Below are 20,424 nucleotides of genomic sequence, written 5' to 3' on the forward strand. Positions count from 1 at the left end.
TGTATGCTCATTAGATTGTTCGTTCCATTCCTCACTTTGACCGACGATAGCAATTGTATCAGTGAATTCTATCATTGAAATATGTATAAGTTATAACAAAAACTACATGTACAAAATTTTAGAGTGCTTAGAGGAGATAAAAAGATATAATTCATTATCTGACAAAAGTATAACAAGTGCGCACCTTGGTCACTTTGGGTGCGTGAAGGTTTGACTCGAGTGGTGTTTGGAGACGGTGTTCAAACTGCCAGGTGATAAATATTGTTTAAGAACTGTCGGTGAAAATGTACGTTTCCATTAATGCACAGCCGGCATCTCCAAGCAGTAAGCAGCTCTTGTGGAGTGTCTATCGGTGCCTCGTACACCAAATACTCCTTCCTCCCACAAAGAGAGACATATTCCACAACAGTATTCATCACACGCCAGTCTAAACACCATCTCTTAACGTCACCAGCGTCAAAGCCTTCATGTAACGCTAGCGCACATGTAAAATTTTTGTCGCATAAATAACGTGTATCTTTTTGTTTTCTCTAAACACTCAAATATTGTGTACAAAAAGTGTATATTCAAAATAAAGCCGGTCTGTTCGAAAGAACGTACCTATGAAATCGAATTCTTCTGCTAGGTAACGTAAATAACCGTGTACTCCACCCTGAGCATTATAAGACGCTCAGATCCTCCTTGTTATACAGTCGACAGGGTAGTCAAGACTTTGCTGCACAAGCGTGTCCTATTATTGGCTGGCTGGGCTGCCCTCCTGTAGTCATTCACTGTGTAGGAGGCTCCCTACGACGATATATTGCAGTGGTTTCGTAATGGACAGCCAGAGGCCAAGCTGATTGTATGGTGACAGTTGTGCACTGTGTCGAAACAGTTCTCCCACTCGCCTCCAAATAGGCTGCACATAGCTGTGTTGTTCCTATATGTTTTGTAATGTCATCTTCTGCTAGGCCATTTCTTCTGTTTCTTCTTGCTCCTATACCATTCGTCCATCCGGTAATACACTCTACCTACTTCCATTTCATTTTCATTGCAGCAATGGATACACCTTCTACAGCAGGTTATTCCTGATCAGTCTGTTACTTTACCTGTCATCCTAGGAGTTCCCAGAATGCTCCTTACCACTGTTCGCAGTGCAATCCACGATTTTTGAGAGCAGATATTTGTAAAGTGAGCTACTGAAAGGAGTTTAATTTCCTCGAGCGCTACAGTTTTTCCTACATCTGCGCACACGTGGACCCATCGTGGTTAGCTATACGTGTAGGAGAGAAACTTATTGGATTTTCTTTTTGTTGGCAGTGTTGGGCGCGACTGGACATATTTTTGTTTCAAACCTTCTGAGTTGTCCCCTGCCCGTTTTACGTTTCGTTGCGTGCGTCTGTGAGTGTGTGTGCGGGCGAGCGTGCGTGCAGTGGGATCACCATGATGGAGCAACATCAGAACCATCAGCAACAACATCAGCAGCAGCAACATCTGCAGCAGCAGCAGCAGCATCGCGACTCGTCGCGGGAGTCGAACGGATACGACGGCGGACGAGGGCCAAGGTAGGAGACGCCGCTGCGCGAGCCAAGCGAATGGGGCAGCTGAGTTCCTTAGCGGCCCAGTTAAATGGGGTGGCTGAGGGAGCCGGTCCAATGGGGTATTCGCTGCAACTCGGATTATCGTTCGTCCTCAAATATTTCACTGTGAACAATTATGAACATATGCATTATGAATGAAGCACACACAACACTGGTGTAATACTACAAAATTTATTATTTGTGAATATCTTTGTTTCCAGCTATGAAAAATATTAATGTTAGAATTAGGAATAAAACAAGAGGGATTATTTCAGTATAAATGCGATGTAAGATTATTTAACTAAAATGAAATATGTGACACATTAACTAATGAACTATAGACAAATTCCAACAGTTGTGCGTAGAAGAAAATAATTTGACAATAAACCCCGATGATAAATTCCAAAGATGTGGTTGGACAGTATAATCTTGTCTTTAATAAGTCCTAAATTATAAACAGATAAGATATAATAGTGATATTAGGCAGGTTAGTGAAGTAGCTGTGTCTGAACAAAGTACTTTTTTAACACAATAAAAGAAAGTACAGTAACTAAAATAAAGGAAAATGAGGCGTGTAAGTAATATGGGTAATTTACAACATGGTGTGGATGGGATTATGAGTAGTATTTGCAGTCTGAAGTGGCGAGTAAGGGTACTAAGCTTGGATTGATGGGCATGTGTTTATGAATTTCCATTATTTCGAGATAGTTCACTTTCCTTCCTTTATGGATGTGATCTAATACTTCATGTTTCACCTTGTTACTCCAGCACATACTTATCTTTGTACCTGCTGAAAGCGTAACAGACAGAAACCGGTTTGTGTAACAAATAATAAATATTCAGGAATATTACACCAGTGTTGTGTTTGTTTCATTCATAATGTTTAAAATATTCTACCAAGAGCTGATGGCACAGTCAATCTACACATATAACCAGGCACATGCCTGAAGATGGAGCATTGATTCAAATGGCTCTGAGCACTATAGGATTTAACTTCTGAGGTCATCAGTCCCCTATAACTTAGAACTACTTAAACCTAACTAACCTAAGGACATCACACACATCCATGCCCGAGGCAGGATTCGAACCTGTGACTGTAGCGGTCGCGCGGTTTCAGACTACAGCACCTAGAACTGCTCGGCCACTCCGGCCGGCGATGGAGGATTAATTCCATGGAACCAGGAGCCTTTAATAAAGAACATTGTGGCAGAGGCGAATGTTATAAACCGTCAATAATAACTGCCAATGACAAGCCACAAATGGATAAGCTGCAACAACTATCGATTGGACTCTTAAACATTTGCCAGACAGAAGTTGTCTTGGCTTTGGAATAGGTGGAATCAGGGATACCAGATCTCATGAATAGACTGGACATTCCAACATATCTTACTGTATATTGTTGTGCTGAAACTCTTTTCAGTGACTTTCCGAAATATGACTAATTTCTTCTCCAGTTCTGGCTTCTTCTCCACACAATTTGTTTTTTTCCAGTTGCTCTAGTAGATGCCAGATATTTGTTTACACATTGCAGTTGTTGTTGTTATTCTAGCCTTCAGGCTAATTCCTCGTTTGCAGCAGCTTTTCTTGCTAGTCTGTCCTTAGCAAGTCCCTTCATCTATCCATGTTTCTGCAATACCTGTGCTTATTGTAGCCAGACCTTGGGCTTACCTCTCATTCTTCTTGCCATTACCATGTTAGTTACTCCTTGATGTTCCAGGATATCCTATCACGTTTCTCCCACATTCGATTCAGCTGCTCTTCGTTAATAACCTAATCCATGCATCCAGTCTCACCATTCTTCTGTGCCACCACATTTCAAAAGCTTTTTCCTCTTCTCTGTGGCATTCGTTTTCCATATGAGGTTACACTCCAGACAACGACTTTCAGAAAAGACTTCCAAACACTTAACACATCTATTTTCGATGCAAACATATTTATCTTTATCAGCAAGTATTTTCTTGCAACTGCTATCCTAAATTTTGTATTTTCTTCAGTGTTCTGTTTACAGATGGCATCAGAGGCTACAGGAACAAAACGATCACTAGGGAGGGTGTGAAAAGGGGGGGGGGGCTGTAAATGTGCTAAATTTGAGTCCCATTTATAAAAATGCTGAAAATGGACAGTTTAAGAGCACCATATTTATAAAACCTCAATGATAATATAAATTCTCTCTTTCACCAATACAATTTATAAATATAATGAAAGTGTCTGGTTAAAATGTAAAATATTAATAAAGCGTGAGTGGTAATACAAATTCCCTGTAAATATCTCCCCCACTGCATTGCGGTCAGTACAGCCTTGCCTGCTGCCAATCACTCTCCTTCCTGCTGCAGTAAGACTCTTCCTGTTTACTGGGTGCATACCGTGAAATAGTTTCGGTGCGTTACCAGTTTACAACTTGGGTTTGGCCAGTTTAGTTTTCATCCAGATTTTACTTTTATAGTTTCTGCTACCTCCTCCGTTTTAAATATTGACTACCGCTTTCAGCTCGCTATTTGTTTACGACTTGACGTGAACGATGGGGAGTGGCTATAAGGCAAGTTATCCTCCGGCGCTAACTTGCTAAAAAGAATCTTTATGAGAACTGTTTAAACACAACTACTGCCATTCAGTATCCCTTTATTTTCTACACCATTGATAATGATTCTCTGTTAAAGTATTTCTCCGTGTTATTTGTAAAAATCAGTTGAAATCTTCTGACGGCGCGAAACCGGTCGTGACTTTTAATAAAAAGTATTCTATACCCAGTGCGGATTATTTCTAGCAGAAATACAGAGGCAAGTGTTTCGGAGGTCGTTGTTGAGCGCGGGTATGCTGCAGACAGACGCTACACGTTCTCATGCTGGCCTAACGAAGTGGTCTATTACGATTGCGGTGGACGCGGGAGCATCGAGATTGTACCGTGGATCAGTGGAAACGTGTAGCCTGGTTGGATACGACCGTCACCCAGTGAACGGTTGCTTAAACGTCCGTTACGGGCCGGCGAAAGTTGTGTTATGAAATGGGCTCCCATGGGACCTTTGGTAGCAGGAGCGGCCGGAAAACTGTAACTGTGGTAGTTGATCGGAATATTAATATACTAGTCTCTCGCCTCAGGGATGTTCTGTAAATAGCACAGTGTAATGATTCTTACTTTTTATTTATAGTACGTAATTATATCGAAAGTATAAGAGCTACAATTACAAATCTTGTAGAAGGTGCCCTGCAGTGTCGGATTTTGTCATTTCTGTGATAATATCTATTGTTAATGATAACTGCACTGACACTCATTGAATAATAATAGAACACGTAATCATGGGAACTTATTTTTAGTGTTTCAGCTCAATTCATCATATTTTAGTTCACTATTTTACAGCTGTCTTAAGTAATATATAAAGTGAAACCTCGTGGCAGATTAAAACAGTGTGCCGGTTCGAGACTCGAACTCGGAACCTTGGCCTTTTGCGGGCTAGTGCTTTACCAGCCTTTTTTGTTTTCTTTTTTTCATTTTGTTCGTTGTTGTTCTTTGTATTACGTTGAAGCGTATGTCACATGACTTCCATTGAAGTTCGTTGTCGATCCTTCCACTCATTTTTTTTTTATCACAAAGACTAGCCAGGTCTCTGACCGAACGCGCTGACCTACAGTGCCGGCGGCTGAACTACTCAAGCACGAGTTGTGAGTCGTGCTTGGGTAGCTCATGGGGTAGAGCATTTGCCCGCGAAAGATAAAGAAAGGTCACAAGTTCGAGTCTCGGCCCGGCCCACAGTTTTAACCGGCCAGGAAGTTTCATATCAGCGCACACTCCGCTGCATACTGAAAATTTCATTCTGGAGATATATATATTATTCTCCTGATCCCTACATCCAAAATGTGCCCAGCCTCAGCACTTGGTACACAGCGGCCAGTTTTCTTCAAAAAAATGGTTCAAATGGTTCTGAGCCGTGGTCATCAGTCCCCTAGAACTTAGAATTACTTAAACCTAGCTAACCTAAGGACATCACACACATCCATGCCCGAGGCAGGATTCGAACCTGCGACCGTAGCAGTCGCTCGGTTCCGGACTGAGCGCCTAGAACCGCTAGACCACCGCGGCCGGCCAGTTTTCTTCAAATGACTCCAGACACACAATGCTTTTTTTCAGTCTCTTCTGTTGACTCATTATCCCAGTAAATTCTGGTTTTCTTCGCCACTTTGTAATTCGCTTTCCATGGTGACCCTATTTACCGACAGTTCAGCTTTATTCGACTCTTTTTCAGATTTTATTTTCTCAGCTTTTAATCTCTCCTCTTCAGTGGCGATGTCTTTCTTTTCTAATTGTTGAAGACGCTTCAGCTTGAGACCCTCGTGGACATAATCTGCTCAGAGCTATTTTCATGCACTGTTCATTGAATTTTCGTCTTACGTTTTTCTCATTTTCCGCCATTTCAATCTGAAAATAAGTAAGAAGAAGAAAACTAACTTCAAAATGTAAATTACTGCTGGCCGATACTGAAAGATAAACGGTTGGCCAGTACTGCAGGACAAACATGTTGTAAGATCTAGTCATGCTGTCCAATCTTTTATAGAAATTACCATAAACGTTTGTTACATGTCTTTCCTTACAAACACTATGTGATCAAAAGTATCGGGACACCCCCAGGAACATACGTTTTTCATATTAGGTGCATTTTGCTGCAACGTACTGTCAGGTGCTACATGTCAGCGACGTCAGTAGTCATTAGACATTGAGGTAGCAAATTGGGGCACTCCGAGGAACTCACGGACTTCGAACGTGATTAGGTGATTGGGTGTCACTTGTGTCATACGTCTTGTGTCCACACTCCTAAACATCCCTAGGTCCACTGTCTCCGATGTGATAGTGAAGTGGAAACGTGAAGGGACACGTACAGCACAAAAGCGTACAGGCCGACCTCGTCTGTTGACTGACAGAGACTGCCGACAGTTGATCGTAATGTGAAATAGGCGGACATCAATACAGACCATTACAAAAGAATCCATTGCAAGTACTATGACAGTTAGGCGGGAGGTGAGAAAACTTGGATGCTCATAAGCCACACATCACACCGGTAAATGCCAAACGACGCCTCGCTTGGTGTAAGGAGCGTAAACATTGGACGACTGAACAGTGGAATAACGTTGTGTGGAGTGACGAATCACGGTACATAATGTGGCGATCGGATGGCAGGGTGTGGGTATGGAGAATGCCCAGTGAACGTCATCTGCCAGCGTGTGTAGTGCCAACAGTAAAATTCGGAGGCGGTAGTGTTATGGTGTGGTCGTGTTTTTCATGTAGGAGGCTTGCACCCTTTGTTGTTTTGCGTGGCACTGTCACAGCACAGGCCAACACTAATTTTTTAAGCACCTTCTTGTTTCCCACTGTTGAAGAGCAATTCGGGGATGGCGATTGCATTTTTCAACACGATCGAGCACCTGTTCATAATGCACGGCCTGTGGCGGAGTGGTTACAATAACATTCCTGTAATGGACTGGCCTGCACAGTCCTGACCTGAATCCTACAGAACACCTTTGGGATATTTTGGAACGCCTCACCGACCGACATCGATACCTCTCGTCAGTGCCACACTCCGTGAAGAATGGGCTGCCATTCCCCAGAAAACCTTCCAGCACCTGATTGAACGTATGCCTGCAAGAGTGGAATCTGTCATCAAGGCAAAGGATGGGCGAACACTATATTAGATTCCAGCACTACCGATGAAGGGCGCCACGAACTTGTAAGTCATTTTCAGCCAGGTGTCCGGATACTTTTCATCACATAGTGTAACATAGATATCCGAAATATAGCAAGGAAATCAATCACGTACCTTAGAAAGGGGTAGCACAGGACTCAAAACTTTTCCCATGGAGTAAGCGCTACAGCAACAGCATCCAGCACTCAGAGCAGACAAAGCACTGAAGACAGGAAGAAGATTGCGACTCCAGTGGACATGGATACACAAGTTGGCTTCTTGTTTCTGTACACTCATCTGGAGGCGGCAAGGAAATCACAGTAGTGGCCAGTGCTGTAAGCTGACGTACGCTCCACGATTCTCCCCGAATCGAAGGTACCAGACATCTGTGGACGTCCACCGCTCGTGGTCTAGAGGCTAGCGTTGTTGCCTGTGGATGACGGGGTCCCGGGTTCGATTCCCGACCGGGTAGGGGATTTTGCTCTGCCCGGGGACTGGGTGTCTGTGTTGTCCTCCTCATCATCATCATTTGTGACAGCGGCTAGATTGGACTGTGTAAAAAATTGGGGCTTTGTACGGACGCTGATGAACACGCGGTTGAGCGCCCCACAAACCGAACATCATCGTCATCATCACATCTGTGGACTAGTATACTAAAAACTAAACTCCGTCCGGACAGGTTTCGTAAGACCCTAACGGTACTGACCGACCGCCGTGTCATCTTGAGCCTGTAGGCGTCACTGGATGCGGGTATGACATCTGTGGACTACACGAATATTATTGCAGATCACCTGCGTCCCATCATGTTTGACGCCATCTCTGATGACGATAGCATATTCCAGTAAGTTAACTGTACGTGCTACCAGGTCGGAATCGTGCTACAAGGATTTAAGAAGAATGGTAGTGAACTCACGTTGACGCCTTCACCACCAAATTCGCCAGATCTGAACCCGATGGAACATAGTGGGGCGCTATGGGGGGCCAACTCCGCTGCCGCTAAACGTAGGCAGGAAATATGTGACCTATGCGTGGACATCTGGCGACATAAACCTATCAAGAAACCGTCCAGTCCACGCCCTTAGAGTCGCTACTTAGTTGCGTTCCAATTATGAACCATCACGCTGTTAACGTATTGGAAGCCGGCCACTTTAGAAGAATCTTGGGCGTAGGTAAGCGGCCATTTATGCCGTTATTTAAGGCGTTGCTGGCTCGTATGGGCAAGGGGCACTACGTAAGTCGTGTGTGGCTATGCTGAGAATTTGGCTCTGACGAGAGACGTGCTAGAGTACTCCGTGCAGTTGCAATAATCACTGTGTCCGGATGGCATGTGCCTGGTAATCAGGAGACCTTGGTTCGATCCTGGTCGGGCAGAAATTTTCCCCATTGATTTAGATCAATGCCCACTGGCAGTTATTGCCATTAGTTCTATTGTGTTTTGACACATGTAACTGATAATTCTTCAACATTAAAAAGGGCCAAGTTTCCAGATTCATTTTTCGTATTTACTCCAGTTCTTTGATAGATTACAAATTTTAAAATAACGAAGACACGAAGTATATCGATCCTCCCAAGAGCCGGCCGGAGTGGCCGAGCGGTTCTAGGCGCTACAGTCTGGAACCGCGCGACCGAGACGGTCGCAGGTTCGAATCCTGCCTCGGCCATGGATGTGGGTGATGTCCTTAGGTTAGTTAGGTTTAAGTTGTTCTAAGTTCTAGGGGACTGATGACCTCAGCAGTTAAGTCCCATAGTGCTCAGAGCCATTTGAACCATTTTTTGAGCCATCCTCCCAAGACAAATGTGCGAGATATGTTGGTGCACGATTTCTTCTTCTCGAGCTCCCAAATTTTCTTGCTCATTCAACAAACATGACGGATTTGTAGCAGAATCGCAACAAACTGCGAAACCTGACGAGTACATGCACGAAATTATGTCAGTGCGACGATATTGGCACAGCCATTGACGACCGCAGCTGTTACGCTCGCAAATGCTTTTTTGAAAATAGTTCTAGAAATTGACAACAGAAGGCAGCGCCAGTCTGTGGGTAGGCCGCGAGGCGTTCGTACATTGTTCTCATTCGAAATGAGTCCAGTTCTCTAGACATGTGGCTCGAGCCACAAAAAAATTGGGCCCGGGTTGTACTCGGGCGCGGACTTTTTAACACAAAGTTTTAAGCCGAGTTATGCTCGGGCTTGGTCTCCAGAATGTTAAGCAGGTGCTCATAATGTTTTGGCCCCTCTCAATATTTTGTGAACAGTAATGGCTCTGTAATACAGGGTGTATCAAAAAGAATCATCCGATTTTAAAAAAAATCATACCTATTAAGTTAGTTGAGATACGTTCGTGAACGATGTACTGTTGGAAAGAGTTTTACACGGTTCCCGGTAGGTAGCAGCAGTGTGCGCCCACTTCAGTTGTAATAAAAATGGCGTCGGGACAACAGAAAGCGTTTTGTGTTCTATGTTTTGCGCAGTGCGAGTCAGTAATAACTGTCCAGCGTGATTTTCGTACTAGACATGGTGTGGATCGTCCTACAGCACAGGGCATTAGACGATGGCATGAATAATTCCGAGAATCGGCGGGCCGTCCCCGGGTGTCTGACACAGACGTCGAACGCATCTGTCATAGTTCCACAAGAAATCCGTTCGCCGTGCAGCTCGACAGCTCAACATGTCCTCAATATCCGTCTGACGCGTGTTGCGTCGACGTTTGCACATGAAACCGTACAAAATTCACCTACTCCAAGCTCTTCGTGAAGGTAACAAACAACAACGTGTGGCGTTCCGTAATTTCGTTCTTGGCAAGATGGAGGTTGACAGTTTTCTTCCGCGCTTAGTCTCTAGTGACGAGACAACATTCCATTTAAACGGAAAGGTGAACCGCCATAGCCGGCCGGTGTGGCCGTACGGTTCTAGGCGCTTTCGTCTGGAGCCACGTGACCGCTGCCTCGGGCATGGATGTGTGTGATGTCCTTAGGTTAGTTAGGTTTAAGTAGTTCTAAGTTCTAGGGGACTGATGACCTCAGAAGTTAACTCCCATAGTGCTCAGAGCCATTTGAACCATTTTTTGAACCGTCATAATGTGGGAGTATGGGGTACGGAACAACCACATGAAGTTGTACGTGGGAGTGACTCTCCAAAATTTAATTTGTTTTGTGCAGTTTGATGTGAAAAGGTGCATGGTCGATTTTTCTTTGCCGAGAACACTTACAGGAAGCACCTATCTCGCTATGCTTTCCTACAGTTGGAGACTGATTCGAACGACTTCAATTACCAACAGGATGGGGCACCGCCACACTGTCATCCGGAAGTACGGGAATTTTTAAATCAAAGGACTACTGAACGATGGACCGGTCGCACTGGACCAAATGATTGAACGTTACATTACTGGCCTCCAAGGTCACCGAACCTGACTGTATGTGATTATTTCTTGTGGGGGTTTATAAAAGACTGTTTATGTGCCTCCATTAACAACAACAGTGAACAAACTGAGACATCGCATAACAGCAGCTGTGGAAGCTGTATCTCTTAAGACATGTTCTCTGCAATGTGGAAACAATTTGAATACCGCGTTGACATATGACATGTATCACAAGGGGGACATATTGAACACCTACTAAAACGTATGAAAAAAAAAAACTTTTTTGTTTCCCGTTCATCAAAAAACAAAATTCATTGTATATGTGTATTAGTTTCAGAAATATAGACGTGCCAAACGGATGACTCTTTTTGATACACCCTGTACTTTGTTTGGATAACTTTCATCGGACACCCCCACCCCCACCCTCCACATGCTCTCCCAACGAAACTTCAACCACCTCCCCCTCCCAGATCATGACCTGTGACCAGACATTTACCCATTCTACCAGCAATAGGTCACCGCACCCGATCCACCTTAGCAGAGCTTCCTCTCCCCCCCCCCCCCGCCCTTCATTTCTGTACCCCCCCTCCATCCCCCTCCAATCTGCCTTTCTTTCCCCAGCCCCTTTTACCCACTTGCTCCCAACAGCTATTAGTATCACCAATTTCCCCCTCTATTCCACCCCCCTCTTCTGTCTCAACGGTACTCCTACCCATCGATGCAGTCCTCCATCCTGACATCGACACATACCTACCTCTTCGCCGGGCGGCCTTTGCCTTTTCAACAACTGACTCCTTATTACCTTTTAAAAGTTTTAAATTCATTGTATGCAGGGTGGTCCATTGATCGTGACCGGGCCAAATATCTCACGAAATAAACGTCAAACGAAAAAACTACAAAGATCGAAACTTGTCAGGTTGAAGGGGGAAACCAGATGGCGCTATGGTTGACCCGCTAGATGGCGCTGCCATAGGTCAAACGGATATCAACTGCGTTTTTTAAAAATAGGAACCCCCATTTTTTATTACATATTCGTGTAGTACGTAAAGAAATATGAATGTTTTAGTTGGTCCACTTTTTTCGCTTTGTGATAGATGGCGCTGTAGTAGTCACAAACATATGGCTCACAATTTTAGAGGAACAGTTGGTAACAAGTAGGTTTTTTAAATTAAAAGAAGAATGTAGGTACGTTTGAATATGCTTCGTATGTATTTTTATTAGCATCATCATCCCTTTGTTCTATGTTTTAGGTTCCACGATTTTTTCGCCATGTTACCCTTTAAGTCATCGACTTTATCGCCTGTTTTTTTTATTATATATTATCTTCACCTTTTTAAACAAAGTCTGTAGGCTGAAGAGCGGCATACTAAGCTGCTGCCAGACCGCCCCCTTCGGGGGGAATCGAAATTCAATAAAGAAAAAAAAATTTGAATGTGATGCATGTACTTTTGTGAACTTGTCATGTCTGAGAACGCCTGACCAATTCACCTGTCACGAAATATGCTATTCAATACCGCTTCAACCGCACGCGAGCTATGTGCCGGACATCCATCATGTTGGAAGTACATCGCCATTCTAGCATGCAGTGAAACATCTTGTAGTAACATCGGTAGAGCATTACGTAGGAAATCAGCATACATTGCATCATTTAGATAAAATGGGGGCCAATTATCCTTCCTCCCATAATGCCGCACCATACATTAACCCGCCAAGGTCGCTGATGTTCGACTTGTCGCAGCCATCATGTATTTTTCGTAGCCCAATAGTGTATATTATGCCGGTTTACGTTACCGCTGCTGGTGAATGACGCTTCGTCGCTAAATAGAATGCGTGCAAAAAATCTGTCATCGTCCCGTAATTCCTCTTGTGCCCAGTGGTAGAACTGTACACGACGTTCAAAGTCGTCGCCATGCAATTCCTGGTGCATAGAAATATGGCGCAGGTGCAATCGATGTTGATGTAGCATTCTCAACACGGACGTTTTTGAGATTCCCAATTCTCGCGCAATTTGTCTGCTACTGATGTGCGGATTAGCCGCGACAGCAGCTAAAACACCTACTTGGGCATCATCATTTGTTGCAGGTCGTGGTTGACGTTTCACGCGTGGCTGAACACTTCCTGTTTCGTTAAATAATGCAACTATCTGGCGAACGATCCGGACACTTGGGTGATGTTGACCAGGATACGGAGCAGCATACATAGCACACGCCCGTTGGGCATTTTGATCACAATAGCCATACATCAACACGATATCGACCTTTTCCGCAATTGGTAAACGGTCCATTTTAACACGGCTAATGTATCACGAAGGAAATACCGCACTGGCGGAATGTTACGCTACACCACGTACATATACGTTTGTGACTGTTAGAGCGCCATCTATCACAAAGCGAAAAAAGTGGTCCAACTAAATCATTCATATTTCTTTACGTAGTACACGAATATGTAATAAAAAATTGAGGTTCCTATTTGAAAAAATGCAGTTGATATCCATTTGGCCTATGGCAGCGCCATCTAGCGGGCCAACCATAGCCCCATTTGGTTTCCCCCTTCAAGCTATACGAGTTTCATTCTTTGTAGTTTTTTAGTTTGATGCTTATTTCGTGAGATATCTGGCCCGATCACTATCAATGGACCACGCTGTATACTCGTATCTCCGCTGTCTGTTTCTTGTTCTTCCGTCAAATGTTCTTTGTCCGTTGGCTGAAGAGCGGGTTGAGTTGCTTGCACCGCTGACAGCCCACCCGCTCCGCCCACATGGGGCGCGGTCGCAGAAGAAGAAGAAGAAGAAGAAAAAAAAACACCAACTTCCTTTATTCTTCCGCCCTGTGCATTCAGGGTCGCTGCAGAGCTACTAGCAGGCGCAGACGTCTCTTCCGCACACAGTTAGGTTGTTTATCCGAAGTTGTTGACTTGCACCGACTGGCGATTTGAGAGCCCATGCGCCACAGAGAAACGTGTGGCTGCATGTGTGCCGTGTATTCAAGTTGCAGCTGGCGTCGTGGTACGCGCGTGTCCGCCTATCGCGAGATAAGGGGACGCCGGTTTGAATCACGCAGATGGCCGCGTCATCTCGCTATCAACGAGTAATTATGAAATCTCAGTTTTGCCTTGCTGTGTCTCGAGTTTTCCACGGGAAGAAATGTGTCTTCATCAGCTTCCCGGAAAAAAGAGCGCCGTAGAGCAGACGGTGTAGAAGTGGCCAGCAACCTCCTCGCTCTCGATTCTTTAGCGAATGGGTTTTCCGTGTACAAAACGTCCTACATCCACAACTGTGTGTCGTAAAATGATATAATTTTGCAGATACATTCAGTGGTGTATTTGGATACTGTCTGCAAAATGTGTGCCCGCGGAGTGGACGCACGGTTTGAGGCGCCATGTCACAGACTGCACGGCCCCTCCCGCCGGAGGTTCGAGTTCTCCCTTGGGTATGGGTGTGTGTGTGTGTGTGTGTTCTTAGCATAAGTTAAAGTAGTGTGTAAGTCTAGGGACCGATGGCCTCAGCAGTTTGGTCCCTTAGGAATTCACACAAGTTTGAACATTTGCAAAATGTGTGGCGAGCAGATGCAGCATTCAACAAATAGGAAACTAAAACTCTGATGCACCAAAAATTTAGTCGAAACAAGGCCCCGGGAGTAGACAACCTTCCACTAGAACTACTGACGGCCTTGGGAGAGCCAGTCATGACAGAACTCTACCATCTGGTGAGCAAGATGTATGAGACAGGCGAAATACCCTCAGACTTCAAGAAGAATATAATAATTCCAATCCCAGAGAAAGCAGGTGTTGACAGATGTGAAAATTACCGAACTATCAGTTTAATAAGTCACGGATGCAAAATACTAACGTGAATTATTTACAGACGAAAGGAAAAACTGGTAGAAGCCGACCTTGGGGAAGATCAGTTTGGATTTCGTAGAAATGTTGGAACACGTGAGGCAATACTGACCTTACGACTTATCTTAGAAGGAAGACTAAGGAAAGGCAAACCTACGTTTCTAGCATTTGTAGACTTAGAGAAAGCTTTTGACAATGTTGACTGGAATACTCTCTTTCAAATTCTGAAGGTGGCAGGGGTAAAATACAGGGAGCGAAAGGCTATTTACAATTTGTACAGAAACCAGATGGCAGTTATAAGAGTCGAGGGGCATGAAAGGGAAGCAGGGGTTGGGAAGGGAGTGAGACAAGGTTGTAGCCTCTCCCCGATGTTATTCAATCTGTATATTGAGCAAGCAGTAAAGGAAACAAAAGAAAAATTTGGAGTAGGTATTAAAATCCATGGAGAAGAAATAAAAACTTTGAGGTTCGCCGATGACATTGTATTTCTGTCAGAGACAGCAAAGGACTTGGAAGAGCAGTTGAACGGAATGACAGTGTCTTGAAAGGAGGATATAAGATGAACATCAGCAAAAGCAAAACGAGGATAATGGAATGTAGTCGAATTAAGTCGGATGATGCTGAGGGAATTAGATTAGGAAATGAGACACTTAGGGTAGTAAAAGAGTTTTGCTATTTGGGGAGTAAAATAACTGATGATGGTCGTAGAGAGGATATAAAATGTAGACTGGCAATGACAAGGAAAGCATTTCTGAAGAAGAGAAATTTGTTAACATCGAGTATAGATTTAAGTGTTAGGAAGTCGTTTCTGAAAGTATTTGTATGGAGTGTAGGCATGTATCGAAGTAAAACATGGACAATAAATAGTTTGGACAAGAAGAGAATAGAAGCTTTTGAAATGGGTGCTACAGAAGAATGTTGAAGATTAGGTGTGTAGATCACGTAAGTAATGAGGAGGTATTGAATAGGATTGGGGAGAAGAGAAGTTTGTGGCACAACGTGACTAGAAGAAGGGATCGGTTGGTAGGACATGTTCTGAGGCACCAAGGGATCACAAATTTAGCATTGGAGGGCAGTGTGGAGTGTAAAAATCGCAGAGGGAGACCAAGAGATGAATACACTAAGCAGATTCAAAAGGATGTAGGTTGCAGTAGGTACTGGGAGATGAAGGAGCTTGCACAGGATAGATTAGCATGGAGGGCTGCATCAAACCAGTCTCAGGACTGAAGACCACAACAACAACAACAACAAACTTTTTTTTTCCTTTCATTATTTTGTGGGGGTGTCAGTGAGAAAAATTTAAAAATTTTCGTAAAAGTTTAAAATTATGTACAAAGTTCCTTGGACGTTGCTACATGCTCTCATTTTCCGGTACCGGTTGAATATGATCTGGGTATTCGCGCGGATTCAGTTATGCTGCCCCAAAAATGTGCATATGTTTCTAATTGTAATGAAAAAGGAAAAAAAGACGATGCAGCAGTAAGGACCTATCCGAATGAAACGGAAATTTTTTGGAAATTTGTGGTCAGTTCGTATGGGACCAAACTGCTGAGGTCAGCGGCCCCTAGGCTTACACACTATTTAATCCAACTTACGCCACACTTGTGCCCGAGGGAGGACTCGAATCTCCGACTGGAGCGGCCTCGCGATCCGTTCAAAATGGCTCTGAGCACTATGGGACAACAGCTATGGTCATCAGTCCCCTAGAACTTAGAACTACTTAAACCTAACTAACCGAAGGACAACACACAACACCCAGTCATCACGAGGCAGAGAAAATCCCTGGCCCCGCCGGGAATCGAACCCGGGACCCCGTGCTCGGGAAGCGAGAACGCTACCGCGAGACCACGAGCTGCGGACCCGCGGTCCGTGGCAAGGCGCTTTAGACCGCTCGGAGAATCGGGAATTGGTAGATGTGATCACATGTAGAGGTAAATAATTGAGTACGATTACAGATAAGTAGGGTGATTTGTTCGAGAGAAAGAACTTCACAGGTTCAGCAAGGCAATAAAGCGTTGGACCACCGGCGCTTAAGCAGCAGTTATTCGGCTTGGTACTGATCGACAGAGTTTTTGGATGTCCTCCTCGGGGATGTCGTGCCGAATTCTGTCCAACTGGTACGTTACTTCGTCAAAATCCCGAGCCGGTTTTAGGGCTCTTCCCCATAATGCTCCGAACGTTCTCAGTCGGGGAGAGGTCAGGCGACATAGCTGGCCGAGGTAGTGTTTGGCAAGCACGAAGACAAGCAATTGAATCTCTCGCCGTGTGCGGGCGGGCATTATCTTGCTGAAATGTAAGCCCAGGATGGTTTCCTACAAAGGGTAACAAAACAGAGCGTAGAATATCGCCGTCTTACCGCTGTGCTATAAGGGTGCCGCGGAATGCAACCAAAGGGACCCTGCTATGAAAAGAAACGACACTCCAGTCCAGTCTTGGTTGACGGGCAACAGTCAGGTTGGTATCTCCGGCCACATCGGGGCTGAGTTCGAAGCGGGTCTCATTCATGGAGACAAATCTACTCCAGTCAATGAGATCCTGGAGACCATCGGGACGGGGTTGGGCTACCAACAAGACTGTCGTCCGCCATAATGCCCGACAACCAGGAGTGATGCCCTGGAATGCCATTTCTTTTCATGAGAAGTCCCCCTTGGTTGTCACCGTTTTGTTGCTTTTCATGGCAAGCCGTCCTGGGCTTACATTTCAGCAAGATAATGCCCGCCTAACACGGCGAGACTTTCTACTACATGTCTTCGTGCTGGCGAGCAACGGTCGCCGGATCTTTCAGCGGCTGAGACGCTGAGAGCATTATGAGCGGTGTACTCCAACGAGCTAGGGATTTTGACGATTTAATGCACTAGTTGGACAAAATTTGGCACGATACCCCTCGACACGCAGTGTTTGGTACCGATCTGAGTGTCTGACAACCGGAGGTTTGGGTGTCAGATTGAGATAAATAGGCAAAACCTGGCGTGGGAAAGTTACCATTCACATTATGTTCGTCATACGAACATTGAAATATACTGAAAAACGCTCTGAATCGAATTAATTACTTACCTGTTTCTTATCAGGTAATGTTTCTCTTCAAAATATTGCTCCAAGAAGGGCGCCATCGGAGAAAATTAACTATAAAAAGCCTAGACGGAAAGAGAAAGGCGTCTGCTAGTGACGGTTTTCTACAACTGCCAGAAATGGCGAATGCTAGTACTTCCGAGCGTAGTCAGCACTTAACTCTCCCCTATACATTTTCTAACTTTAATACTTGACTTATTGTGTTAAACTGTGAACGTAAGATTCTACTTCGTCTCTGCTTTCATGTTGCACGACCGCTTCGAAGAGCGCAGGTGGAGGAGCAATAGGAACGAGAGGACATTACACGAATGGACTGGCCTGCCCCTTCCCTCGACCTAAATCCCATCGAGCAAATGTGACACATGTTGCAGAGACGTATTGAAGCACGGCCTCATGCACCAGCGACCATTAAGCTGTTGTCAACATCTACGTACAGGGTGGCGCACGAAATGTGTTACCAATTTGTTTTTGAATATAAACTTTATTGTCAATACAATCTGAAAGGAACATATACTACAATGAAGAGCTGTCCATGGAGATTTGTTCTAACTCAGCATATACTCAATATGTCCACCATTTCGTTTCCTAACTTCCTTCAAACGAACACTAGAGTTAGTGATTACCCTGCGGCACATGTCTTCCGTAATTTCACTGCAAGCTTGAAGAATAAGTCTTCTGAGCTCCATTAAATCACGTGGACGTTTCGGGAAATTTTTTTCCTTTAGAAAGTCACACGGATTGAGGTCTGGACTATTGGGGGGCCAATTTTGTCAGTCATTGAAGCGACCTGGAAACCTGAGTGAAACGATCCGCATGTCGAAATGCTCGTGTAAAAACTCTAACACAGTGTTTGCGCCGGCCGAAGTGGCCGTGCGGTTAAAGGCGCTGCAGTCTGAAACCGCAAGACCGCTACGGTCGCAGGTTCGAATCCTGCCTCGGGCATGGATGTTTGTGATGTCCTTAGGTTAGTTAGGTTTAACTAGTTCTAAGTTCTAGGGGACTAATGACCTCAGCAGTTGAGTCCCATAGTGCTCAGAGCCATTTTGAACAGTGTTTGCAGTATGTGGCCATGCTCCATCTTGCATGAACCACTGCGTGTTGAAGGGCAAGGCAGTAGCAAGAAGCTGTGGAATGAAGCTATTGCGAAGCATGCTCAAATAACGCTCGCTGTTCACAGTTTCTTCAAAGAAAAGGGGTCCAATAAGTCCGTGACTGGAAATTGCTGCCCACGCTGTAATCCTCGGAGCATAATGTTGTCGTTCATAAAACACTTGTGGGTTTTCAGTGGCCCAAAAGCGTACGTTAACCACACCGTCTAAATGAAAATGCGCCTCGTCTGAAAACCAAACGTTGTTGAGAGTTTCTTCCCTATCCTCCGCCCACTGAGCAAACAGTAGTCTCTGCTGCTTGTGTTCTTCAGTGAGCTTCTGTGCACAGGTCATCTTGTGTGGGTACATATGGAGGTCACTTTTAAGAATGCGTTGAACGGAGCGTCTGGATATTCCCAGTTGCACTGCTGGCTTTCTACACGATTTCCCGGGACTTCTCTGTACAGCAACTCGTACCGCTTCAATATTCTCCGGCGAACAAACAGGCTTAGGCTCAGGTCGCTTCGCTTCCAATACTGTTCCTTCCTGTACAAATTTATCGTACAACCTGTGGACGGTCTTCTTGCAAGGGACCCATCGTGTGTTAAACTGTTGTCGAAAACGCCTCTGAGGCTTTTCGTTTCATGAAAAAGTAACACAATTGCCGATCGTAATTGTGTAGTCAGTCTTCCATTGTCAGCCATTGCTGCTTACTAGTCTCCCAGCGGCACTATCGTGAATTACACGCCATTTCGTAACTCGTTTGTTTTTCCAAGCTCTGCTGGTACTGCTGTAGAGATCCCAGCGGGATATCTAGTGTGCGTCGTCAATTGTGGAAGAAACAATTGGTAACACATTTCGTGCGCCACCCTGTATAAAAGAGATTTGACAATGCTTGAACTTTGGAGTTACATCAGTGTCGCAGGTAACATGGAAACAGTAATGTTCGTCGCTATAGACAAAAGTTCCTGCAAGCTGACACATGTCACTGACAACTGTACTGCGATACTGAGTCCGGTCTACAGCTGTTCCTATACTGTCCGTATAGGGAGCCGATCTGAGCAGCCGAGGCTGGCAGTAGCGGCGCTTTTATTCACTCCTTTCAGGGGGCGCTCCTTTCAGCGGGCTATTGGCTGGCGTTTCCTCACCGCCTTCCCTGGTCTTGTGCTCCTCCTCTTCGTTCCGGCGCTTGTGGTTACGCCACAACATCGTTTCCTGTCCCACTCGCAAACAGAGCAAGGGAAAAACGTCTGTTTATATATATCCGTAGGAAACCTTGTATGCCTTACCCTGTCTTCATGGCCCTTACGTGAAATGTATGTTGACGGCAGTAGCTTCAAATGTCGGGTCTCTAAATTTTCTGTTGCTGGAAAAGAAGTCACCTACAAAGGGTTCAAATGGCTCTGAGCACTATGGGACTTAACTGCTGTGGTCGTCAGTCCCCTAGAACTTAGAACTACTTAAACCTAACTAGCCTAAAAACACCACACACATCCATGCCCGGGGCAGGATTCGAACCTGCGATCGTAGCGGTCACACGGTTCCAGACTGTAGCGCCTAGAACCACTCGTCCACTCCGGACGGCGAAGTCGCCATCGCTGCACGGATTCCTATTTGAATCCCCGAAGCATCTCCATAATGCTTGCGTGTTGTTCGAACCTACCGGTAATAAATCTAATAGCCCACCTCTAAATTGCTTCGATGTCTTCCTTTAGTCCGACCTGTTGCTCATGCCAAACACTCGAGCAGTACTCAAGAATAGGTCGCACTAGTGTCTCAGATGTGGTCTCCTTTATAGATGAACCACACTTTCCTGAAATTCTCAGAAGCCTACCATTCGCCTCC

General features: G+C 44.9%; 1 protein-coding gene across 2 annotated transcripts in view; it reads left to right on the forward strand.

Moving 5' to 3' along the window:
• The window catches only part of LOC124720039 (insulin-like growth factor 2 mRNA-binding protein 1), an 858,327-nt gene that overhangs the window by 622,933 nt on the left and 214,970 nt on the right, over positions 1-20,424 (forward strand). Inside the window, exon 1 of one of the 2 annotated variants that reach the window (XM_047245295.1) lies at positions 1,304-1,544. The exons of the other annotated variant lie outside the window; for it this stretch is intronic. Within the exon in view, the coding sequence (XP_047101251.1) occupies positions 1,423-1,544 (122 nt within the window). The 5' untranslated portion in view covers positions 1,304-1,422. Of the gene's footprint in view, positions 1-1,303; positions 1,545-20,424 lie in introns of those variants that run through there. 2 annotated transcript variants of the gene reach the window in all.

This window comes from Schistocerca piceifrons, chromosome 11 (genome assembly GCF_021461385.2).
Source record: "Schistocerca piceifrons isolate TAMUIC-IGC-003096 chromosome 11, iqSchPice1.1, whole genome shotgun sequence".
NCBI lineage: Eukaryota > Metazoa > Arthropoda > Insecta > Orthoptera > Acrididae > Schistocerca > Schistocerca piceifrons.